Source organism: Drosophila hydei, unplaced genomic scaffold (genome assembly GCF_003285905.1).
Source record: "Drosophila hydei strain 15085-1641.00,03,60 unplaced genomic scaffold, DhydRS2 tig00000063-arrow-pilon, whole genome shotgun sequence".
Taxonomy (NCBI): domain Eukaryota; kingdom Metazoa; phylum Arthropoda; class Insecta; order Diptera; family Drosophilidae; genus Drosophila; species Drosophila hydei.
This window is the reverse complement of record NW_022045657.1, coordinates 9,115,500-9,141,287: the sequence shown is the minus strand read 5'-3', so window position 1 is coordinate 9,141,287 and position 25,788 is coordinate 9,115,500. Positions and strand designations below refer to the sequence as shown.

General features: G+C 38.7%; 3 protein-coding genes across 10 annotated transcripts; 2 read left to right on the top strand and 1 right to left on the bottom strand.

The window, feature by feature from the left end:
- Positions 1-1,556: 1,556 nt before the first annotated feature.
- Positions 1,557-21,369, top strand: LOC111602938 (atrial natriuretic peptide receptor 1). Of its 2 annotated transcripts, none has more exons than XM_023320292.2 (9): positions 1,557-2,016; positions 5,939-7,115; positions 10,740-10,854; positions 14,395-14,539; positions 16,296-16,722; positions 16,845-17,573; positions 17,646-17,810; positions 18,713-18,896; positions 19,435-21,369. In XM_023320292.2, exons 2-9 carry the CDS (start codon positions 6,167-6,169, stop codon positions 21,143-21,145), a joined length of 4,425 nt encoding a protein of 1,474 aa, XP_023176060.2. In that variant the 5' UTR covers positions 1,557-2,016; positions 5,939-6,166; the 3' UTR covers positions 21,146-21,369. The 2 variants fall into 2 exon arrangements, with proteins under 2 accessions (XP_023176060.2, XP_023176061.2); XM_023320293.2 differs by having other exon boundaries at positions 1,652-1,667.
- On the bottom strand, positions 17,971-18,661 carry LOC111602941. 2 transcript variants are annotated; one of them, XM_023320300.2, is made up of 2 exons: positions 18,342-18,661; positions 17,971-18,273 (listed from the first exon to the last, which is right to left on the bottom strand). In XM_023320300.2, exons 1-2 carry the CDS (start codon positions 18,532-18,534, stop codon positions 17,990-17,992), a joined length of 477 nt encoding a protein of 158 aa, XP_023176068.1. In that variant the 5' UTR covers positions 18,535-18,661; the 3' UTR covers positions 17,971-17,989. The 2 variants fall into 2 exon arrangements, with proteins under 2 accessions (XP_023176068.1, XP_023176067.1); XM_023320299.2 differs by having other exon boundaries at positions 17,971-18,282; positions 18,342-18,650.
- Positions 21,370-21,989: 620 nt separating the features above from the next.
- LOC111603022 (ATP-binding cassette sub-family B member 6, mitochondrial) lies at positions 21,990-25,758 on the top strand. 6 transcript variants are annotated; one of them, XM_030222955.1, is made up of 7 exons: positions 21,990-22,125; positions 22,664-22,994; positions 23,052-23,251; positions 23,316-23,638; positions 23,706-24,110; positions 24,167-24,892; positions 24,955-25,758. In XM_030222955.1, exons 2-7 carry the CDS (start codon positions 22,698-22,700, stop codon positions 25,599-25,601), a joined length of 2,598 nt encoding a protein of 865 aa, XP_030078815.1. In that variant the 5' UTR covers positions 21,990-22,125; positions 22,664-22,697; the 3' UTR covers positions 25,602-25,758. The 6 variants fall into 6 exon arrangements, with proteins under 6 accessions (XP_030078815.1, XP_023176220.2, XP_030078817.1 ...); XM_023320452.2 differs by having other exon boundaries at positions 21,991-22,125; positions 22,685-22,994; XM_030222957.1 differs by lacking the exon at positions 21,990-22,125 and adding an exon at positions 22,263-22,290 and having other exon boundaries at positions 22,685-22,994.
- The last annotated feature ends 30 nt before the right edge of the window (positions 25,759-25,788 follow it).

Sequence of the window (25,788 nt, the reverse complement as noted above, 5' to 3'; positions counted from 1 at the left end):
GACACAAAGGCACGTGCCAGATGGGATGCAATCCCATTGTGCTGACACGTTGCCCGATCTGCTCTCATCCACAGCCTAGCAGTCATATGATTTATTGAGTTCAACTGTTCCTTGCGGCACTGCAAAATAATAATAAACAAAAAAGGAAGCACAAGGCACAGAATTAAATTCTACCCCTGCACTCGAACACACATATCACACTCAGTCACAAGAGCTTCTGTGTGTCACGCTGCGTATGTGTGTGTGTGTGCGCGCCTTGAGTAATCTAAGCAAATGAACTGCATCACGCAGCTGCCCCAAACGAGAAAATTCAAATTGTATCTGCAGAACATGCAACGGCGACACAAATGAAATACAAAAACGGCAGACAAGAATAAATTATGTGCCCCAAGTTCAAGTTGAGTGATTTCTCGTTGTGGTGTTGCCATCCGATATGCCATCCTTGAATTCGGTTGCTGCTAGCTGACAGGGGAGTGTTATGGTGGAGAGAAGCCCAGCGCTTTCAACAGACTAAAGTCTTTAAATATATTTCAAATTCGAAATATCTGTACAAAAATATTAGAATTATATAAAAAAATTAAGAAACATATAACAAAAACAAGCAACTCAAACAATAGGCAAATTGACATGAACTGGAGCAGAGCTCTGTTTAGACTGTCAGCTCCATCATCCACAGACAATTTCAGACTTGTCTCACGCTCTCTCTCTCTCTCTCTCCTTCCTCGAAGTTTGATGAATAAAGGCGAACAGAGCCAAAGTCAATTTTGTTCGGAATTTAAGCTACGTCACGTTTCATAGCAAGAAACAAATTTAATAGCAAACCAATTTTTATAAAAATACACTTAAAATTAAAATAAATAATAATAATATTATTTAGAAAAATTATAAAAATATAACTTTTTTAATAAAAAGAAACCAGTAAATATTTAAAAGAATATATTTATAAAAGTGAAATATTTTTAATTTCTGAAGCTATTTTCATTAAAAATTAATCTGCAAATCAACGAAAAATTAAATATATAAAAAAAAACTTCATTTCTATTTGTTAGTCAGAACTATATTTGAAAATGTAATATTTAAAGCCAGCAGCTCAGACGCTTACCAAATCGGATTACTTAAATACTGATTCATTAGCTTTCGTACTTTCTACTCCTAAAGCGATTTAAAGCTTTTAGCTTAAAATTCTTTAACCACATTTACATGCGTAAACACAGAAGAAACAGGAAAGCAGGAAACGTGGAAATGCGAATTGTCACTTAAACAGCTGACAAAGGGTGTGTTAGTGTGTGTGCAGTATTTTTTCAACACATCGTTTCGTTTGATTTTGGATTTTGCTTTTTGCTTTCCGCTTAACGCAGATCTTGTCAACTGCGCTTTCGATGCTTACGTTGTTGTTGTCGCTGCTGCGTTTACGTTTGTGTTTACGCTTACGTTTATTGGCGCCTAGCTGCGTCGGAGTCAACAGCGACGACGCGTCGTCGCCAACGTTGGCTTCGCGTCGATGCGTCTTGCCGAGTTTGGGAGAGGGTTCGTGCATTCAGTTCGGTTTTCGACTCGAGACTCGACGCAACACGGCCAAGCAAATCGCGCGTTTTCAACTCTTTGAAAAAATACAAACAGAAATACAAATAAATATATTTTCTAAACGCATCTCGGATTGGGCGACTGTAATTGAACACAATTAGAAAAAATAATAATTACATTATAATTGAATTGCCAAAAGTCGCAATAAATACAAAAAAAACCCTCCAATTGTGCAAGCAAACCATTCAAATTTCTGTTACACAAACTACCTAAAGTTGTCTTTATAAATAGCCATTTGTGCCAACTAGAAAGTGAAACTGAAAATAATTCGAATACAGATTGCCAAGTGCGTTCGATTCCTTATCTGCTCAAACGTACTTGACATTAATGCCGAACACACAAACAGAATTGTATTTTTATCTTCTCAAAGATATTATGAGCATTCCGTTAGATATTTTAATACGAAGCTTCATTATTCAACAAAATCAAAGTGTGCGTACTCAAAAGTCAACAAGTCTTACTTTTATGTCCAATAAAAGTTACCAACTGCAGATGCTGACAAACGTGGCTCATTGATACTCTCGTGGAATTCTTACTGCCATCAAAATAGACTTTAATAATATTAATAATTTCAACTTTTTTATCTGTATCACATACTGAATATAAAGGGAATACAAATATCAAAGGCAATGTGAATTGTTTTGGTTTTACTTGAATTTCTCATATCTAAAAGTAATTTTCAAAAAACAATTAGCCTTTCGCCTATTAGACAAATGTCTTCTAAGTCTAAATTTCTGCTATGGGAAAACTAATTCTTGGGAATTACCAACTAATTGCCTTATAATCAGGGTGTCAGTCGTAGAAACTCTATTCTGATCCAAATCACGCAACAGGCGCCGCTTTGTCTCTACGTCGATCGACTCGTCGAACTTGAACATTTTGCTTTGTATTGGGCTTATGTGTCTCTTAAATACTCTGCACCCAATCCAATGTGTCCAGGTTGTAGGCATTTAACTAAAAACTAAAATAAGTGAGTTTAAAAGCAACAATGAATACTTAGAGCATTTGCTTAGAGTACACGACTTAGTCAAGTTCTGCTTCATTGAATCTGATTTATTGCTGCAAATGAAATTAAGAAAATCTTTCGAATTGATGTAAATTTTGTGTTATTACAAATTTGTTGTATAAATTGTTCCAGTTTTAGTTTTATAATGCCTAAATTACTTGTTTAACAAATAGTATATAATAAGACAAGTTTCAGTCTCTTAAATGTGTTGAGTGCAAGAATTTATTATTGTTTTTAAATATTTGGTATATAACAATTTGTCAATAGCTTTGATAGTTCGGAAAAGATTGGAGAATAAAAATGTAAATTTTATTACTCTAATAGATTGGCTGATGAATAGTTAGATTTTGGCAGTTTGAATGTGTAAATGAATGAGATTTAAGCCAAATACATTAACACTTTAGTGACAAAATCTTAAGAGCTGTATTTATACACTCCATGAGAGAGCGAATCAGGCCGTTTCATAACAGCAAAGGTAATAATTTGATGTCAGCTCAAAAGTAAATAATGCCATAAATTATTTATGGATGGAAATTAAAAGTTCAGAATTTCATGAATGCAGCCCGGGCAATCAAATGTTTTATTAAATCAATTTCACGCGTGCAAGGTATCATTAAAGTTTATAACTCATGGGATTACGGCAGACAGCGTCTATAATGTGGTCATTGAACTATTTGTAATGAGACTCAATTAAAGACTCAAATACAAATGCAATTAATGTATTCAGTCTTGCTAGACGATTCAAAGACACTTTGCAATTGCAATTCGATTTGTTGTTTTCTTCTTTTTTCATAATTTCATATGCCACTTGCAGAATTCCATTGAACTATTGTTATACTTTTATTGTTTCTGTTGCTTAACATGCGCACATAATACTTTCAACTAGCGCTAAAAATAATAAATAAAAGTGAAAAATATGCAGCTCAAATTTCACTGTAGAGGCCGACGCAGTTTGCTTAAGCAGCGATCACAGCCAAAACAAAAATATTATCCCACAAACATTGACATTATTGAAGACTGAGAGAGAGAGAGAGAGTGAACAATATTTGGGAAGCTGAAGAGGAAGTGATTGGACTCCATCAAAGTTAATTGGCAAAAATAAGATAAACGCTGATAACTGTGTGAATTTCGTTGGTCCAAAGATGAAATTCTGTAAACAAGTCAGCAGTTGAGTCATGATGGATGGTGAGATGGATGGATGGATTGGATTGTATATTAAAAGCTCATAATTCATGAGCTCTGTGAGAATCAACAATTAAAACGCAGCTCAGCTGTCAATAACTGTTCGCGGCTCTAACGGCACAGCAACAAGCCAACGCTAATGACCGCCAGGCCATCGTGGGGCTTTACGCCCGCTGTGACGCTGGCAGGCGATCGATCTAATCCACGGCACGTGTAAGCTCTTAAGATCTGCTTCTTTCCAAAAATAAAAGCAACAATAGCGACTGTAGCCAAGTAATAATAACCATGAAAAAATTGGCAACAAAACTTGAGTAATGCATGAACACGGTCTCCCTCTCAGTCTCTCTCTCTCTCTCTCTCTCTCTCTCTGCCTCTCCTCTCCCCATGCAGTATCTTTTTGACCCATATTCCATGTCCAATTCTATTTAAAAATAGACGTATGTAGGCTTTGGCCAGACATTTGACACTGAGTAATGATTGAAGCCATTCAAATTATTTATATAATTTTGATCGTGTTTTAACTGGGAAAACAACTAAAAATGTTTTTTAATGTTTTTTATAGATATATTTATATATAAAGATATATAGATAAACGCATGCGTTTCACACTCTCCACATTTCACACAATTTCTTTATTTATGCTCTTATTATCGTTTGTTCCACCTTCGGTTGCAGGTAATACAACTGACAAATCAGTCTACCTAGAAACTTACTATACAAAGACCAAGTTCTTGCCTTAGATAGCAATTTATAATTAAAAGCAATTGACTTATTTATACCTTATCTTGCCTCGGCGCCATACGCGGCTCACCTTTTGGGGCATCGAGCAATAACCCCACAGGTGACAAACTAATCCAGGCAGTCAATTGTGTCAATGGCAAATTAAAAGTCTTCAAACGAGGTTTTCTTTATTTTTATAGCAGATCAAAAGAAAACAAAGCAAAACAAAACAAAACAAAACAAAACCAAAAAGTTAACTTACAACTCCAATGCCGTAGGGCCTCTTTAGAAATGTCTATGGCAATCTTTTGTTGCAAACTTTTTCCTTTAGATACTCAATGTTTTAATACTATTGTTTACTGCGACCAGCCGGCATGCCTTGAGGTCATTTCGTTTTGCGACTATTTTTGGCTCAGCTTTCTGTGACTTAGCCATAGATTATCAGCTCTCGGACATATTGTGTGAAATCGCAGGGGCACGGACATTTGGCGAGCGAAAATCAAACAAATTGCATATATAATTTGTCAGTCAAGTTAAGGGTCTTTTGTACCTTAAAAGCCCTACACCTTTCCACTCGTTTGCTTGTTTGCTGGCCAAATGTGATTTGTGGGTTAATAAACTTGGACAGGCGGACGCCGCTTTTTATGCCAATTCATTCTTTTCGTTTTGTAACTCTGGACTATTATTTACTTTGGTAATTGCCGTTAAATTTGTAACAAATTTCGATTGGTTTCGATTGTAAAAGCTCGTCCCATTCAGCACCGGCTAGACATCGTGTCTTCCTGGACACTTTCCATTTGTAATTTAATTTTAAATTTTAGCTACGTGCCCGCATTTCGCTTTAAATTCCCCAAAGCGCATTAAAATAGCAACATAAAAGCGAAGGTCAAAAGAATTGTAAACGCCGTAGCTGGTTTTATTTTTAGCCCTTTTGTTTATTTATTTGAATTTTTATTTATTTATTTTGAGCTTGTCAACTTCCAGTCATAAATTATAAGTCTGTATTTTAAGAAATCTAAACAGAACGAGTTATTCGGCTTTGTTCTTGTCTTTCGACTCACAAACTTTCGCATTTACGTTAAATATAAAACAATATTCAAGAAATAGAACTTTGACAAATGTGGAAAAACTTTTCAATTGTCAACAATTTATTGAGTTCAATGCGCCTTCCGAATATTATTATGCACACTTGTTTTTGAGGCACAAACAAAGCCAAATAAATAATAAATAAAGGTGCAATACAAACTGCAACCTCAATAAATAATTCACAAAATATGTTTTTAACGATACAAAATGTGTGCAAAATTATAATACGAATAAAAAAACACAAATGATTGTAAAATAAAACAAAATATAAGTGAAGAGTTAAAAAACAATGAAATACAATTCAAAAAGCCTGCAGAAAACAAGAATTTAGCAATAATTAACTTAATGTTTCTTAGCCAGATCTTAAAATAAAAATGCAAAATTAAAAAAATAAACAATGTAAATAATAATGAGATCGACTTCCATAAAAAAGTGTTACGCCTGTCAAGCACTCGAGTACGAAGACAAAGCCGAAACGAGATACACTTAAAAAAACCAATCACCATATAAATCACAGTACAAATAGGGGGAAGAACCGCAGAACTTTAAACACATCGAAGGCAACTCAACTCGTCGAGCTGTCGCAGAATGTCCTGCAACATTGTGCGGCAGCCACAAAAACAAAGTCAAAAACAGAAACAAAAATTTCTACAGTTGCTGTTACTGGCGGTGCTGCTGCTGCTGGTGCCCAGCCAGAGAGCTGGACCAGCGCCTGTCTACGCCTGGTTCTACGACGTGGACAGCGCTGCGAGCGTGGCCAGCATCAGCACCATTTCGGATGTGCACAGCTTTAAGGTTCCCGAGACGCGAAACTCGTACAAATCGCAGCGGACGCAGCTGGTGCAGCAGTTTCCCAGCGCCACCAACAGCCATTGGAGCCATCATCATGGCGGCCATGTACTGCGCCGTCAGCTGGTATTCGTGGCGCTGCTGCCCTCAGTGGAGTCCGACAACAAGAACGACTGCATCATGCCGAAGGTGCTGCCCGTGCTGGAGCTGGGCATTGGGCATGTGCAGCGCATGGGCTTCGTTGGAGGCGTTCAGATTGACATTACACTAATATCACGCGACACGTTCTGCTCCTCCACCTATGGGCCGCTGGGCTTCTTTGAGATCTACACGCAATGGCCGGAGATGAATGCAATCTTCGGCTTGCCCTGCGAGTATGTGCTGGCGCCTATCTCTCGCTACGCAGATGTTTGGCAGATTCCACTACTCACGACCGGCGGCAATGCCGGCGAGTTCAGCAAAAAAACGGAGAGCTACTCAACGCTGACCCGGCTAAAGGGTGCCCAGGTCAACAACCTGGGCAACATGGTCCGCGCCCTGCTGAACACCTACAACTGGACACGCACTGCGCTGATCTACCAGAACGAGAACGCCAAAATCAAAGGCAACTCAGTGTGCTTCCTCTGCCTGGCTGCCATCCATGCCACCATCGAGAAAGAGTCAGTTTATCAGCTTGGCTTCGACTCTGCGCACTGGACCAAAGCGTATATCATACGTCTGCTCCGGAATGTCGCCATGCGAACAAGAAGTAAGTGAACCAGTCTTAGGCACCAGAGCTTCAATCCCTGCAGAGGCTTCGAACAGCCTTTGAAAGCATAGATAAACTTGGCTTGTGTAAATGTAGCAGCTTTTGCTGTTCGACTGATGCTTAAACCTTTTAAATTTGAAATTTATTTGTTGTACATTTTTCTATACTTAGAACTTGCTATTGTTTTATATTTTTCACATTTATTCCGATTGCAAATTCGATTCACATTAATTTAAGTTTTTTTAAAGCGAGAGATACAAAAAACTTCAGGTAGATTTTAAGGTAGAAAGTAAATATTCTGAGCTATTAGCATAAATAAATAAATTATATAATTCTGACTCATTTGGCTTCGCATCTCATACGTGTTCACATTTGAGTGCAAATCATTTATATTTTTAACCAATCTACTTTCATTCGACTTTAAATAATTCTGCTTAAGTGCAATAAATTTAAGTATATACGTGTAGAAATTGATTCGTTTTGGCAAATGCCAAAAATTAAAATGCAGCTTAATTTCCAGTAATTCTAAGTCGATTACAATATTTCTCTGGGGATACTTTTAAATGACTTTCGCAGATCATAATTATTTTTAACTACATTCAGCAATTGATTCAATTCTTGCGAAAGTTTAAGCTACAAATTGCATTATCCCCACATTTTTTTAAGCTACTTTAACAATAATTGAAACAGTTTCTACTGCATCAATAATCTTAATATTATTCAGTCAACTTAGTTGCTGATCCTTAAATAAAAGTGAAATGAAATTCATTTTCGGGTTAAATTTGGCAAATTTACGAATTAGTTAAGTTATCTAGCGCAAAAGTTTATTGAACTGAAATTCTGTTTGGCTCACAGCTTACTCAAGTATATTTGTTGACAATTTAAACAACAAACAATAACAAATGCCTTGCATTTGCCCTGTCATGCATATGCACAAAGCCAATTGACTACAGAAAGGCGCTAAATAGAAGAAAATTTACAATATAAATATAAATATATAAATATATAAATTGTTTTAAGATAGCAACTGCTGTAGATGATCAATGGCTGCTGAACTGTGCCCAAGTCACAGTTAAAAACGTTTTGTGTACTTTGGCCAGAAATACCGTCAGCTAAGTCAATATGTGCCTGGCCCTTACTGTTGCTAGTAAATTGATCGAAACTCAGTTCAGGTTGAATATAAAGCGGAATATGGAATGCCCACTTAGGGCACTCTCGTCACACTTTCAATATTCTAGACATCTCAAGCCAAATACCATTAAGTCAACATTAACAGCAATTTTTGGTAAATTTAATGTGCCCATTAAGGCGTAATTATGGCCAACAACAAAGCACAATGGCCAATGTATTCCCCAGCCCACAATGAGACAATCGGGCGCACTCTTAGAAGCCGCCAAACAATAGATTCAACAATTGAATGAAGCTATAAATAGCACTCGAGTTCAAGGGCAGATGTTTGATATATTATTATAATTGTTTTCTATAAACTGAATGAATTTGGAATGTGGCCGATTTTATTAATATCCCAGTTATCCGAGTGCTCATTCTCCAAAGTATTTTCAAATTAAATCTTGCGAAACTCAAAAATAAAGGAACCGGATAATAAATATTAAACAGGCTTGACCCAAGTGTTGAACTTGTTATTTTTAACACATGCAACTCGAATTTATAATTTAAATAATTCCCTAAATATATATCTAAATATATGCCGTTCAATACACGCTAATTAGAGCCGATGATGTGATAATTAATTCAATTCATTTCTACACAGTTTTAATGCCCAATAAATTATTTTACTTATTGACATCTAAATTGCCCATTTATTATAAATATTAATTATTTCATATGCTATCTGATCGGTGTTCGTTCGGTTCTTCAACTTAAAACACCCAAAAATCGCACTGACATACATACATATATACATGCACACATAATTATTCCCACACATATATATCCATATATCCATGACTCAGTGCAGTCGGGCTTGCAATTTACATCAGCAGCAACAGTAACAAACAATAATCAGTTTATACTTGGACTCATTCGCAAAGTTCACATAAATATATATATCAATATATATATATATAAATATGTGTGTGTGTGTGTGTATGTATATATGTATATAGCATATACATACATTTGTGCATATATTATCCATTGCATCCCAATTTGGTTTTGGCAGCTTTGTATAATTAAATCAAATCTAGCTTTTGCTCTGAACTTGACTTTGACAAAAAAACTCAAGCGAATGTTATAGCCAAGCAAATACTGCATTAATGTAGCAGAAAAAGTACTTTTATATATTTTATATATTAAATTCATTTATCTGTGGATTTTTCTTTTTAACAACCCAGAAACCAATTCCTATTTCCATCCATTTTTATCATTTCTGTAACACATATATAATTGTTATATATACATTTTAGAACTTCCTTAAAATTTTTCAACTGCAGGGTATACGAAACATTGTCATATCACTAAGGCATTTATCTAATTGCGCTCTGTGTCCGTCTGTTTGCGAATTGTCTTGCTTTTAAATAATTAAACTAATCCTCAGACAGTGGAAATAAATATTCTATGTAACTTTTGCAAATTGCAAGGCAAGGGACAAATTGTCACAGATTATTATTATTGCTAATTATATATTACTACAAAATACTACAAAATGTCACAAGCTAAAACACTTTAAGCAGAACTTTTCTTTTGATAAAGTTATTATTGAACTGCATTCAATAACAAACCAGACTAAAGCAATAAATTGATTCTATTCATGCGAGGTCCATACACATTTGCAGAGGGATGAGCTCGAATTTAAATAAGTCAGATATAAGTTAAGATAAGATAAGAGATGTATTTAACAACAAATTTTAGCAAAAGCTCAGTCTTAAGCATGACCATAAAGTTTTAAAAAACTACTTAAGCTTAAGAGCCATTAAGTCAGATCAACTACATTAAATGCATTCGAATTATCTACTGACGTCAAAGCAGCTGTCAAATTAAAGAATAAACCAAAACAAGTAATAGCATTGCCTTTGGGTACTACCGACCGCGTAATACTTGTTCTAGCTGTGAACGATCTTATTAGATTTATAATATTGATATTTTTCGGACAGAGGGAGTCTATATAATTTATTGGTCTATCTAACGAGGAGCTCATCAGTGATCAAACTGCAAGCCTAAGTGATTTAAGACTATAGAAAATAAACTTGTGATCTTAAGTCGTTCTGCACTTGACCCTCTCAGCAGGTATCCCCCTGTTATTTTTCTATTTTTATTCTGGCTGTACAACTGGCTGTACATTTTATCCCATTGTATAGCTAACTAACTATTTCAAACTACAAGACTCAGCGTCAGCCATTCATTAAAAAATATCGTTTATGTTGCAAGTGTTAATTATAATGCCCGATTTGCCACGCCCACATAGTATAAATGAAAACAAAATAAACTATAAAAATTCAGATCTGAAATCTGAAGAATAAAATCTTAATGACAAGACGCGGAATAGGTGCCACCTCTATTTGTGTTTAATTGTAATCCGAGGCGGACAATGGACAGAAGTAGCTCCGAAACTGAGATTTGCAATTTCGCTTTGATTCTATTTATAACTTTGCTACTTTTTTGCAGTTGTCATTATGTGCGCCGATCCGCAGTCCATACGTCAAATTATGCTGACAGCCGAGGAGTTGAATATGATCGATAGCGGCGAATATGTATTCATCAATATTGAATTATTTTCGCGGTGAGTACGAGCACAAGTATCAAATAAATATATAAATTACTCAGCGCGCTCAAGTGTGGGGCAATAACAATAATAATAACGTCAACAGTCACACAAGCTGATCGCTTATGGCAATCGCTACAGTTTGTGGCCTTTCACTTTGGCGAAACACGCGCACTTTGAATATTCTTTACAAAGTGCGCATAATACATGTTAGCCAAGGTTATTAAAATTATGAAATTTACCAACAAAAATAGCTTTGAGCGATTCCAAAATGCTGACCAGTCGGCAATTAATATCTATTTATAAAACGAGGAAATTCCGATTTTCGACACATGTCTGACTTGACCATTATTGCCTCTAATGGCAAGCAATGAAAAGGAGACAAAAAAAAAACTGAATCGCGTCAACACGCATTCGCTCAACGCCCCCGTCGCTACCCTACTACCGATAGCCAGCTGCTGTCTAATTACTGTGATATTATAAATTAGCTGAGTCATTGCTTCCTCGCACCCACGTATGAGCTCGTCTTTGCATTTGAAATATTAACTAAGCCGTTCTTTAAGAGATTTTATTTATAGTCTGCCAGCTACTTAGTCAAGTGGCATGACAGTTGGCTCAACTATTTAATACCCTGTGGTAGGCGATGAGCTGCTGCAGATTAAAGTTGTCCTTTGTCCTTGGCAAGCAGCAGGACCTTAAGCTGGCTCGACTACGAAATATCCAAACTGCTTAAGCTTGAATTTACTGACTGAATATTATCCTTAGTCCAAGTCCATGACTTCATGGGGGCTCAACTACGAAATATGCTGTAGTCAGCTTAAAGATGAGATCATTTTCTTCCTTCACCAAATGACTTATGTTTTTTACTTTCCAAGAAACCATTTGCTGTCAAGCCTTCCTTTAAAGCTGTGTCCTTACAATTCTTAAATGGTTATAGCTTGAAAATAGTAGCAAGTAGCGAGCATCCATCAGTAATGCAGAGCAGTTTCCATATATAATCAAAGCGGGAAGTTCTTGACACAGCTACACAGATTTGGCTTATTGCATATTTAGTTTTTTTTTGCAGTGTAATCAATGACATTAGGGGGTCGAGCGTACTACATTCGTGTGGCTGTTACTCCTACACCATTGAATAAACCTACTATGCGTTGATAGGTGTTTGTTGGAGGTGGGGTACACAAATAGAAAATATTTGCGAACACATACTACGCGGCAGTGGAAATGGGAGAGCAAAGCTAGGCAGATGGCGGGAGTCTCGTTCTCTTTTGATATGCGACCGAATAATCGCTGCTATTTGTGTATGCATTGCTTGTAAAGGAGGCTAATCGCATAACCCCGGTGAACTTGTAATCGATCGAAAATATAGCGAATGAATAAAAGTCAATCTATGCACTGCAGCTACTATTGCATTTCCTGATACAAGTTCTAAGTTCTACGTACTTTAGCACGAATTGAAACGAATTTATATTCATGTTCATCTATTTCATCTTCTTCAATTCATTCAATGTGGGGGACAGCATAAGCTGAACAATATGGATTAAGCTTTAAACTATGTTTAAATTGTGAAAAATGTATTTTTAAAAATAGTTAAAAGTAAATTGGATTCGCTGTTTCGATCCGGTTTGCCCGAGTTACCGGCTCACTGCCAAACCGGTTCGAATATGCAATTTCAATTTATTTATGTACTCAAGATTTGAAGGGAGTTTATTGGTTTCGCACTACGTCCGTCTGCCTGTCTATATGAATGATATATATCTCCGAAAGTTTTTAAAATAACGCTCCTTAGTGCATGGCGAGTCGGGGAAGAGCTAACAACATTTGATGGTGTCTTTAAAGATTTTATTTAAGTTGAATTGTTCGGTTTTTTGACTCTACTAAAATTGTATTACTTCTAAAAAATATATTTCTTAGTATTTATTACATAAAGTCTATATTTAGCGTCAACACTCATCTCATTCAGCATTACAATATCAGCAAATGCCATACTCTGTCGAACTGAAAGCATATCTTGCATTAATATTAATTCAGCTCAAGCAAAACAATGCGAAATAAATTCAGAGTCTCTTTAAGTAAATAAGCCCTATGTAAACAGAATGATAGATAAAGCAGCTAAAGATATGACACTACATAGACTACATAGACGCCAATATTTATCTTAAAATTGTTCGTGAAAGTCGATAAAATCGAATTTAGAATTTTACTAACAAACATACAAAGAGATGCCCAACTTAAATGTGATTGCAATCTTTTACGGTCAGCCCCGTCTAAATTTATACGACTTCATCTAAGTCTCCGACAACAACACTGTAACTGTATAACTGTGTAAAATATCTAACGAGCTTTAGGCCTCAATAACATAGCTTCACTTGACAAACTTTAAATGTAATTTGCAATAGATTATTGTCACATACAGTTGTGATCCGGAAAATTGTAGAGCTGCGCTTCTTAAAACATAAGCCTCATGGAAAGGTCGACATTATAACATAGGATGACAGCTCAGTCTCAGCTGGATCTAAATCCAATCAAAATTGGGTGCTGTTGAGAGCTGTCAATTGCAAAGCCATCGACTGTGGCAAGTATTTCAGGTGGCATCAAATTTCTCTGAAGCGGTGCAAAGACCTCATCGATTCTATGCCAGAGAAAAGTGAAAAAATGTGTAAAATATTCATATGAATTTAAAGCAATGTTAGACAGTTTTTTTTTTCAATTTTTTGTAGCCACTACTTTTTTTATGGCCAACAATATTTTTTAATTTTTCTTTATCCAGCCCTGTACACAAGCTCCTCAGTTTGGTACCAAAAAATTATCTAAATTAATTAATATGTTAATCTTAAAACTGATTCCAGAAAGTTTCAAAACATTGTACTCATCTCTAAATTCTGTTGTCCAAAATATATATTGATGTATCTAAATATATCATCTGCTAAAATTTACATTTAAAATTAAGTATACGCCACTTTTACTTTTCACAAAGGCACTGCAATGCTAACCAAGAGCAAATCTTACACACATCAGCAGCAGCAGCATTTCGTGTACTTAGCCAAAGGCAGGGCAATCTGTTTACCAACGATAATCGATTTGCTGGAAATGTCACATTCGCTGATTTGGCACAAAGCAGCTGACATTGAGTTGGTAACACAAACAAGCTCTAACTGATAACAAGTACATGCACTAACACTGCGTCTCGAATTGAATAGAAACATATAAATGAAATTAGCAATTCACATTTGAATCGATCCGCAGCATCTAAACTATAGTTTGTTGACACGGCTTGTGGGGAGGTGCAATGGGCACAGGCACAGGGACACATCTAGACACCTACATAACATATGTGAGCACGTAAGCCTAAAACTAGAGAGTCTTTATTCATTTTGCAAAAAAAAAGAGTTTCTATTAATAAATAGTTTATGACGCATATCAGACAAAAGCTAAGCGCATTGATAAGCCGACAGTACAAACTGCATAAAGCCAGCTGATAAGAGGCTTGCATTAAGTGCACTTGCACAGTCGCTTGAGATGCATCTAATATTACTTTGTAATCCCGCTTCGTTATTGCAGCGTGCCGTATATGACGTCGCTGCCCTGGTATGATAAGAACGATACCGAGTTCAACAACGAGCGCGCCAAGAAGGCCTACACAGCCATGTTGACCGTCACGCCGAAGCAGCCCAATGACGACGCCTACACGAAAGTCTCCAACGAGGTGAGTTCCGGCGCCACAAGGCGGCCCATCGAATTTGCATGGCAATGGAAGTCGGCTAACAGGATATAGATTCCTTTTACACAGTTCCTTGCGGCCAATTGCCATTGGCTCACTTGTATTGCCTTTGAGTCTGTTCGAGTCAGGGAGTATGACAGTTTTCTGATGAACTTCGTTGCACGCAAAAATTTACATAAAACCCATATATGTCAAGAATCATATTTGCAATACGATTCTGACTGAAAGAATTTGACAACAAAATCGTAAAAGGGTATTTACAATTCGTTGCTGTTCTCTTTATGCGACTCGAGCTATTTGCTTTCGGACTCATGCATACTCTATGATAGTGTACGTGCTCAGAGCCATCCCAATTTGCATTTATATACAAACGTATAAATGATACATGCATGTGTAAGTGTGCGCGTGTATGTGTGCGTGTTTGTATGTTTGTAGAAGTCGGCGAAATCGTAAACATATTTCTGTATATACACAAGGCAATTACGAATATCGGGCTTGCTCGACTAGGAAATCTCCCTAGCTTACCCATTTTATAAAAATTCATATGCCTTAGTTTTTTCCTTTATCAAAAATAATCTTTAATGAAATAAAAATACATATTATAAAATGTATTTGTTTTATATATAAATAAATATATACATATAAATATATTTTATATATATTTTACATATAAATTATAATATTCATAAAAAATATATACAACCAAATGTTTTACAAATTCAGTAATATGCGCTGCTGTCATCTGCTGGCACAGGGTATATCGTAGTGGTGCCAAGTTTCCTCGCCGAAATGCATTCAATACCCAACTTTTGAGAAACACTTTACCCAGCTCAGCAAAGAACATGTAATTTCTTAATGTCTTCTGCTGTTGTTTGCTTCCTGCATGCGATGGTGTGGATCTATGTCTATTCTGCTCTTGGACTAATCCTAATGACACTTAACAGCTCGCAACCATGAGAAGACGTATGTGCAGTCGAAGAGCATCAGAAACACATTACTCAAATCACACTCCGCCGGGACAATCGAGTGTCACGAAGTCAATACTTAGCGCCAAGGAATCCCAGAACCTGGCAAAAAGAGTTTTACTAGAAAACAATTAAGAGCTTTGAGATACTTTAATGACAGCTGATTACAAGCAAAACAAATTTAATAAGTTCGAAAATAACTACAAAACTGCTAACATGACTTGAATAGTTTTAATTTGTATGCTCTGAGCCCTAATTGAAAATGGTAACTTAGGACATATTGGCTTGCTCAAAGCTTATGTAAATGGACGGAGACGGCGGTTTTTCAGTCTAAGAGGGTGCAATCTTACTCAAATTAATTTTATAAAATGTTGAAAGAATTCAGTAAACTTATATCTGGTGTCTCTGGCTTGAATAGTTTTAATTTGTATGCTCTGAGCCCTAATTGAAAATGGTAACTTAGGACATATTGGCTTGCTCAAAGCTTATGTAAATGGACGGAGACGGCGGTTTTTCAGTCTAAGAGGGTGCAATCTTACTCAAATTAATTTTATAAAATATTGAAAGAATTCAGTAAACTTATATCTGGTGTCTCTGGATCATACAAGTTACTAGATGTACAAAAGTAAATCTCATTTAATATCGTCAACTACTTAGGTTGAAACGAAAGAGCTGATTAGTTGTCTAGATGTAATTGCATTTCATGGAACCCAAAGCAATTAAGCTCCAAGGCTTGCTAAAGCTAAACACTAATGTGCTGTGAAACCCATTCACAGATCAAGGACATCGCCTCGGCCAAGTACAATTACACCTTCAGCGAGAACGAACCCATTTCTGCGTTTGTGACTTCATTCTTTGACGGTGTCCTGCTCTATGCCAATGCCCTCAACGAGAGCATCCGGGAGGATCCAAGTATGCTGACCAGACCCATCAATGGCACTGACATGGTGCGACGCATGTGGAATCGCAGTTTTACGGGCATCACTGGCAACGTGACCATCGACTCGAATGGTGATCGCATCTCGGCGTATTCGCTGCTGGACATGAATCCCAGCACTGGAAGATTCGAGATTGTGGCACATTTTCTGCACAATCGTCTAGAGTTTGAGTCCGAAAAGGAAATACATTGGGCTGGTGGTCGAGATCAAGCGCCACCTGATCGTCCGATCTGTGGCTACGATGGATCGTTATGCCCAGACAACTGTAAGTAAAACATAGAAACTAAATATAATTTATAAAATAGAATGATATAAAAATATTCTCAATACAATAGAATAGCAATAAATCACATTTGTAAGAGGCTGCTAATGCAATCATCTTTCTAGCTTTACCTGGGTATGCCATTCTGTCAATAGTGCTTGGCATAATGGTAATCGTAATGGCCGTATGCTTCTTCTTTGGATATCGGCATTATATTGCCGAAGCTGAGATTAATTCAATGAGTTGGAAGGTATCGCTGGAGGATGTTATGTTTCGAGATGGCGCTGATCATGTGCTGCGTGGCTCTTTCCATTCGCTCGTCAAGCAGAGCTCGCAGCTCACACTGATGTCCGAGGACATGGGCTCCATTAATGGCGATCGCCAGATCTTCATACCCGTGGGCATGTACCGCAAGAGCAAAGTGGCCATCAAGCCGATCGAGCTCGATAATGTTCAAGGCATTCTGTCGCGCAGTCTGATGTTGGAATTGAAGCGCATGAAAGACTTGCAGCATGACCACTTGGTCAAGTTCTATGGCGCCTGCCTGGATGCACGTCGCAGTTTTCTGCTCACCGAATACTGCCCGAAGGGTTCTCTGCAGGACATACTGGAGAACGAACAGTTCCAGCTGGATTGGATGTTTAAGCTGTCGCTGATGCATGACATCGTGCGTGGCATGCAGTTTATACACAGCTCCGACATTCGCTCCCATGGCAATCTCAAGTCCTCCAACTGCGTGGTCGACTCCCGCTTCGTGCTCAAGATCACAGACTTCGGACTACACAGTCTGCGACGCACCTCCTACGATATCGAGAGCGATATTGAGAACTGCAACAGTCATGCGTACTGGAAGAGTAAGTGAGCTCTTGTTCAGCTGCAGTCTACACGATTCATCATTTGTCTACCCACTCTACCGGCTCTTGCAGAACGCCTCTGGACCGCGCCTGAATTGCTGCGGCTCGAAAATCAACGCCCACCCGAAGGCACCCAGAAGGGCGACGTTTACTCATTTGGTATCATCGTGCATGAGATAACCACACGGCAAGGTCCTTTCTATTTGGGCAAGTGTTCGCACGAGAAGACGCCACAAGGTAGGCAAGAGGAAAAAGTACTTCATATCGATGTTTACCGTAGCAGATTTTCTGACTGAAGCATTTAACTAATACAAGATTCGCTGTTACGCAAAGAGTTCAAGTAAATTGAGTAATTGAATTGAGTAAAACATTTCTGCTCCAATTTAGTACAAAATCATAGATTGTCGAAATAATACTCATGCAGTAGTGCTTATATGACAGGGTAAATCACAACTTTCTGTATCGGATGCACAAATACAACTGAACCGGAGCCAATTCCAGTAGTTCATCTTTTTTTGAGAAGCTTTTGACGTTGTCTTGCTGATTAGATCTGTTGAGGGTTTAGATCCTTTGGTGATGTGCCTCAGCCGAGATTGCTGCTGCTCCAGTTTCCATAGCCAATCGATTCTAGACCTATCCCATGATCTCCGGCTGCAAAACAAGTTTCCGCAATCACAACTTCCAAATATAATCTCAGCATCTGTGGGCACTGAAATAGGTGTTGATTGCTCTCAATACAGCCGAATTGTGAACTTTGAACTCCCATACCTATTGACCGAGTCCTCTCTGTATGTTTTCTTTCACGTCTTGTAGCTTTGGCATAAAACAACAAGTTGAATATCTTTGATTCCGTCTCAATCTCACGCTCATAAAACTGGACAATCAAACAGTTTTGCGCACTCTGCTGACGGATGGCCAAGCTGCCATTGTATAACGAGTTTCTCCCCCCTCGCTTAACCATATCCCTAGTAAAACGAATTCCAAATCAAGTCTCTTGGAGTATATATGTGAATGTCTGTTTGTGTGACAGTAAAGCGACTTCATTGGCAGGCATATTGAGTGTAGTCCATTAGACCTGATTCACAATAAAAAACATATCTGACATATAAATCAAACTCTGTTCGGTATCTTTTTTTCAGAGATTATTGAACTGGTTAAGAACTATCAGCCACAGCAGAACAAACCCTTTCGTCCCGAGCTGGAAACGTGTACAGACGATACGAAGGCGGATGTTGTAGGCATCATCAGACGCTGCTGGGCAGAGGATCCCCTGGAGCGACCCGACTTTAATACGCTCAAGTGCATGATCAGAAAGTTCAACAAGTAAGATCCTAAAATAATAATAAATTATCTATGTAAAGTTAAGCTGCAGAGACTGGCTTAGGCTGGTTAACAATAGTATAAAAAGATTCATAACAGATGCTGGGATTAAAGGCCAAGCAAGGATAGTTCCTATACTTCAGTTATAAAATGATTATAAAACCCAAATCGATTCGAGCCTGAGAATCCAATGACATAATTGAATAAGCTTTACTTACACTAACTTTACTAAAGCTCCAACTTTTAGCTAAGGATCGTAAAGTTTCTTAAGAAACTTTGAAACTATTTTCACGCATCGAGTCTTAACACAGGGAGGGGACTTAAAATATGATTTAATCAAATTATTAACAATTCTGGCTTACAGGACCATGAAACAACTGAGTTACACTTATTGCTAGTTTTACTGTTTTCTTATGTTTTATTGTTTACAATTTCTTTATCGTTGACTTCTGCTGTTCGGCATGGAGCAATCGAAAATTGTTGAAAATTTGTGTTACGAAACAATAATTACTGAAAATATATTGTAACTGACTCCTTGCAGGGACAACGAGACGGGCAATATTGTAGATAATCTGCTTAAGCGCATGGAAATGTATGCGAATAATCTGGAGGAGCTAGTCGAGGAGCGCACCCAGGACTATCTCGAAGAGAAGAAAAAGTGCGAGAAGCTGCTTTATCAGTTGCTGCCACAGAGCGTTGCAGCTCAGTTGATCAGTGGACAGCCGGTGGTGGCCGAGACCTTTGACCAGGTGACCATCTACTTCAGCGACATTGTTGGCTTCACCGCCATTTCGGCGGAGAGCACGCCCATGCAGGTCGTTCAGTTCCTCAACGATCTGTACACCTGCTTCGACTCGATTGTGGAGAACTTTGACGTGTACAAGGTGGAGACCATTGGCGATGCCTACATGGTGGTGTCTGGTCTGCCCATACGCAATGGCAATTACCATGCCCGTGAAATTGCCCGCCTCGCTCTGGCCCTGCTCGAGGCGGTGCACAACTTTAGGATACATCACAGACCCGACGATCGCTTGAAGCTGCGCATTGGACTGCATACGGGGCCATGTGTGGCCGGCGTTGTGGGTCAGAAAATGCCGCGCTATTGTCTCTTCGGAGACACCGTGAACACGGCCTCGCGTATGGAGTCCAATGGCGAGGCACTGAAAATTCACATTAGCGAAACCACCAAACTGGCCCTGGATGAGTTCGGCAGCTTTGTGACGACGCGTCGCGGCCTTGTGCCGATGAAAGGCAAGGGCGAAATGTTGACATACTGGCTAGAGGGCGAGGTACCCAAGCCAGATGAAGTGATGTCCCCCAGCAAGCTAATGCTGACGAGGCGCTCATCGCTCAAGCAGCCTCAGCGACAACCGCATTCCTTCCACAAACAATACTCAGAGCTGGGCGTTATGGCCACATTGGCGCCCGCAGTTCCGGCCATAACGCTGCCTGCAGCTGAAAAGAATATCTCGCCCAATCTTCGGGTTAAGCGCAAGATCAGCTCCAGCTCGCCGAAGCTTAACGGCAACTGCTTTGAGCAGCACATTTCGAATCAAAAGACTGAGCCCAACAACTACTATTTGGATGCTGGACAGCAGATGTCGAGTGACATATATAGCAGTCACTCGCTGCGCAGCGAGGAAGGTGCTGCTGGAGCGGGCACAGATGCAAATGCCAGCGATAGCTGGGAGCTTGCCAATTTCCGACTGCCACTCAGCGGTACGCTCAAGCAGCATCACAGTCAACAGGGCCACCACCATGCACACTTACACTCCAATTCCAATTCCAATCTGAGCGGCATCCTGCAGCCCGCGCCACAGACACGAAGCCGCCTGAGGCCATCCCCCACGATCTCAACGTTGTTGAAGAACCATCGCAGCGACAGCTCCGCCGCAGACACTGGCAGCACAAGCAGCGGCCAACGGATCAAGTTTGCTGACTGCGATGCGACTCCACTGATCAGCAACAAGACGCCAGCAGCGCTGCCAGCATCCACTGCTCTCAATCTAGAGCGAAGCAGCAGCAGCTGCAGTAATCAGAACATTCCAAATCTGAGCACTGATCATCCGTATGGGTATCTAGTCAAGAACTATAAACAGCTTCTGTGCAAGCCCACAAACCAAGTCTCGAATAGCCATGGACATGGGCACGATCTGTCCTATGCCGACGAGTGTCCACGGCCTCCGTTGGCTGCCCGTGGAACTGCAAGCAGCGCCGTAACCCAACCACTCTTGGCCAAAATAAACTCGTAGCCGTAAGCACTGAGAGACACTGAGAGACGAACCCTAAAACCCTTCTCTAACTAGTACCTAACCGTAACGATGATGCATATTAAATGTACTTGTTTGTGATAATAAGTTAAAACCAAGTTGAACAATTTAGTTGATAACCCAAACCCACTACTTAAGCACACAAAATGTATATCTCCGTTAAAGCATGCTTCAATTGAACACTCAATATATTATTTACCTAAATTTAGTAGGCAATTTGAAAGTTGTTTTCAAAGAATGATAACTATAAATGATAACTAGAGTTAAGTAGATGTTAGCATTACTGCGATATAACTAGAAACAAAATGTTTTGATATTTTAAATTTAATATATATTTTTAATATAAATATAAGTAGCGAATTCTTTAACAGTCAATGTAAATATTTTATTGTTTTCATTTTCAAACAATTTATTTCTATTTAGTTTTGCCATTAATGAGTGTTCCGGTTTAAGACAAAAAAAACTCAGAAACTTATTAGAAGATTAATATTTTAAAGAAAGCGGATCTTGATTGCTATTAATATAACTAATTATATATATGAAAGTAAAGTATTAAAAAAAATTGCTGTTTCTTAATAGAAATAAATAAATATTTATTTATGAAATTTGAATTTGTTCTATTTTGTAACTCTCCCTCATAATAAAATTACATAATTGTTTTAGAATTACATAATTGTTGTTGTTTGTAAAATATTCTTGCATTTATTTCTGTAATCTCGAAAAATTGACCGCCAAGAACGGAACAGCGTACTCGCCTGCAGTCATTTATCGCCGATAGGTTTCGAACATGCTCAGGCTAACAGTGCCAATTTGAGTAACAGTCCATTTGGAGTTTAAAGTGCAGTTGTGAGCAAAAACATGTTAGTAAGAGTGCAGCTGCTTACTGTTAATTAAAACAATTGCTTAAATCAAAATAGTATAATTGTATTATTATCGAAACCTACGCAGCAGCATAAGTAAAGGTAACAAAATTGTTGATTTTTGCAATAATTTGAGTTGAAAGTTATGAAAAGTGATATCGAAAGACAGTACAATTAAAATTGCATAATTAACAATGCAAATGAATGAATGAGTTGCAAGTTTTTTGTGTTTTGTGTTAATATAAATTAAGTTGTGAGACGAAAATAGTTTAGTTTGTTTTTTTTTTTACTTTACAGCTTTCTGTTACTGATAATTTCGGTGATTTTTTCTCAATGTTGTGAAATAGAAATTAACCGGAAAACAAACGCCCATTTAAATAAATCGCTCCAATTATTATTAATAATACAAAGTGTGATATGTAGTATATACATATTCGTTTAATCAAAACTGATTCTATATATTCACAAACACACACTCTTTTCTATGTCACAAAAATTGTTTCCAGTTTGTTTTGTCATAGTCTGCACCCGGGGCTCTTATCGTCGTAGTAATTCCCACTATTTGCGCACGTCTTTTAATTTATATCACGATAAGTTCAATGTTGACCTGTGTGTATCTATCTAATCAATACATAAATAGTACATTTCATTAATACTGCAGGGCGCCACGCAACATGTTGTATTGTCCGCCGAACGTAACGTTCAACGAGATTTGGACCAAACATGGAATCTCGCACTGTTTTATGGACACCGTGGGGCCAGCGATCTGTGGTGGTTTTCTTCTTCTCTTTGGCGGCATCCAGCTACTGATGTACCGCAAATATGCGACACCAACTGATCCTACACAGATCACAAAGTCCCGACTTTATGCACTTCAAATGTTTCTTCTTCTGCTCGTGCCGGTTCTGGCTCTACTGAGATTCTTTCTTAACGCTCGTATCTATCCTGACGGTGCAATTTATGGCTATATGGTTTGTATAGATTTTGCCATTGGTTTGAATATATTTTCTCATTCATTTCATTCACAGATATTTTACACAAGCGTTGTTTGCTTTTCATATCCATTTTGTATCTGCCTCATTGTCAAGGAGCGTCACTATCAACTGCCATCATTACCGACACGTGGTCATGGCCTTATATTATTGCTCTTTTGGACTTTGACTTTGATTAATGAAGCGCTGGCCATCGTGAATTTAGACCATGAAGACTGGTGGTTCCACTTAAAAAAGTTAGTTTGTCTAAGTAGTTCATTATCCATAAGAAATTAGTTTTATTTATGCCTTTATCTATAGTAACAAAGATGAAATTGAGATGGGCATGTTTGTTACTCGGTTCTTGTGCTCTCTGCTCATCTTTGTGCTCGGCTTGAAGGCACCCGGCATCATGGCACCCTATAATCCGCACCAACGTCTAGATGACTCATCAAGCAACTTAACTGGCAGTGTGCCAACTGGCTCTGCGTTCCGCAATGGCTGGCGCAAACTACGCACCCTATTTCCATATCTGTGGCCCAAAAAAGATAGGATGCTGCAATGCGCAGTGGTTGTTTGCATAATATTGCTTGTCGCTGGTCGTGTTATCAAACTGTTTCTGCCCATTTATCGCAAGCTGTTGGGTAGGTCATGTTCTCAGTTAACAAAAATGGCCTCAATAATCTACAATTTCCTTTTCTCCTTCTTTAGTTGACAGCCTGACCATCGAACCCATTGAGTTTCGCTGGGACTTTGTGCTTATTTATGTTGCTCTATCATTCCTTCAGGGCGGCGGGACTGGCGGCATGGGCTTGTTCAATAATCTGCGAACTTTCCTGTGGATTCGCGTGCAGCAGTACACAACGCGTGAGATTGAGATTGATCTGTTTAGACATTTGCATCAACTGTCGTTGAGGTGGCATTTGCAGCGGAAGACGGGAGAGGTGCTGCGTATCATGGATCGCGGCACAGATTCAATTAACAATCTGCTCAACTATATTGTATTCTCCATAACACCTACCATACTTGATCTGATAGTGGCTGTCGTGTATTTCATTTATGCCTTTAACTGGTGGTTTGGTTTGATTGTATTTCTCACCATGTTCTTGTATATAGGTAGGTCAGAATCAACTTGAAATTGTTTCCTGATTATTAAAATGCATTTTCTATAGCCTCGACAATTGCTATAACGGAATGGCGAACTCAGTACCAACGACGCATGAATCTGGCAGATAATGAGCAGCGCGCCCGAAGTGTGGACTCCCTGTTGAACTTTGAGACAGTCAAATATTATGGCGCCGAGGGCTACGAGGTGGATTGCTATAGGGAGGCTATAATGAAGTATCAAAAAGAAGAGTTTCTCTCCATGCTCACACTAAACCTGCTCAACACCGCTCAGAATATTATACTCTGCTTGGGCCTACTCTCTGGCTCACTGCTTTGCGTCTATTTGGTGGTGCATCATCAGACGCTGACAGTAGGTGACTTCGTGCTCTTTTCCACGTATCTCATGGACTTGTACATGCCATTGAATTGGTTTGGAACATATTATCGCGCTATACAAAAGAACTTTGTTGACATGGAAAACATGTTTGATCTGCTTCGAGAGGATGAGGAAATCGTGGATGCGCCTGGCTGTGCACCACTGCTAACTGCTGGCGGTGCAATCGAATTCTCAAATGTTACATTTGGCTACACACCAGATAAGCTGGTGCTGCGTAATGTAAGCTTTACTTTACCTGCAGGCAAGACCATTGCTATTGTTGGTCCATCTGGCGCCGGCAAGAGTACCATTATGCGATTGCTCTTCCGATTCTACGATGTACAAACGGGTTCTATATCCATAGATGGACAGAACATCAAGCTTGTTAAACAGCAAAGTCTGCGAAAGGCAATTGGTAAGTACAAATTATAAAATCGCTTAGCAGAATCCTAACTAATTAATATATCTGCTTTTTAGGCGTTGTTCCCCAAGATACAGTACTATTTAACAACACTATTTACTACAATATTGAATATGCCAAAATAGGCGCAAGTCCTGATGCAGTTTATGAGGCTGCGCGATCAGCGGATATACACGAAAGAATATTGGGTTTCCCAGATAGATACGAGACCAAAGTGGGTGAGCGAGGACTGCGTCTAAGTGGTGGCGAAAAGCAACGCGTGGCCATTGCACGAACTCTTTTGAAGGCACCCATTATAGTGCTGCTGGACGAGGCTACTTCTGCGTTAGACACGCACACAGAACGCAACATACAGGCTGCGTTGGCACGGGTGTGTGCCAATCGCACAACAATTATCGTTGCACATCGTTTGTCCACCATCATACACGCAGATGAAATATTGGTGCTAAAAGAGGGCAGCATTGTAGAGCGTGGCAGGCACGAAGAACTGTTGCAAAGAGATGAAGGCGTCTATGCAGACATGTGGCAACAGCAGCTGAAAAACTTGGATGCCGAACAGAACGCGAATGACAGTTCCGAGTCAATTGTAGACGAGGGTCCATCAACGACTACAACTGGAACAGCTGGACGGCCGCAAGCGCCGTCTACATCTGGCAGTGGACCTGCCTTTAGATCGGGGCATGGGCATGGAGGAGGACGTTAAGAGTTGAAAATATAAAACTTAGATCTTAGGCCTAATTTTGATTATTTTTGTTAAATGTAATTTGTGGTACTTGTATATGAACTACTTGTCTGATTCCTAGTTCTTGTCTACTTTAATGTAAAAATAGAAACATAATTATAGTTTTTATAAATTTAAATAGCTTTCTGTCAATCCTTACCCCTTCACT

Excerpts from the sequence above, each read along its gene's own strand:
- LOC111602938 (XM_023320292.2), top strand. The coding sequence starts at position 6,167 with ATGTCCTGCAACATTGTGCGGCAGCCACAAAAACAAAGTCAAAAACAG. Across the intron at positions 7,116-10,739 it reads TGTCGCCATGCGAACAAGAA|TTGTCATTATGTGCGCCGAT; the intron begins GTAAGTGAACCA and ends ACTTTTTTGCAG. Across the intron at positions 10,855-14,394 it reads AATATTGAATTATTTTCGCG|CGTGCCGTATATGACGTCGC; the intron begins GTGAGTACGAGC and ends TCGTTATTGCAG.
- LOC111603022 (XM_030222953.1), top strand. The coding sequence starts at position 22,508 with ATGTCACAAAAATTGTTTCCAGTTTGTTTTGTCATAGTCTGCACCCGG. Across the intron at positions 24,111-24,166 it reads CACCATGTTCTTGTATATAG|CCTCGACAATTGCTATAACG; the intron begins GTAGGTCAGAAT and ends CATTTTCTATAG. Across the intron at positions 24,893-24,954 it reads AAGTCTGCGAAAGGCAATTG|GCGTTGTTCCCCAAGATACA; the intron begins GTAAGTACAAAT and ends TCTGCTTTTTAG.
- LOC111602941 (XM_023320299.2), bottom strand. The coding sequence starts at position 18,534 with ATGGTTAAGCGAGGGGGGAGAAACTCGTTATACAATGGCAGCTTGGCC. Across the intron at positions 18,283-18,341 it reads AGAGAGGACTCGGTCAATAG|TGCCCACAGATGCTGAGATT; the intron begins GTATGGGAGTTC and ends CACCTATTTCAG.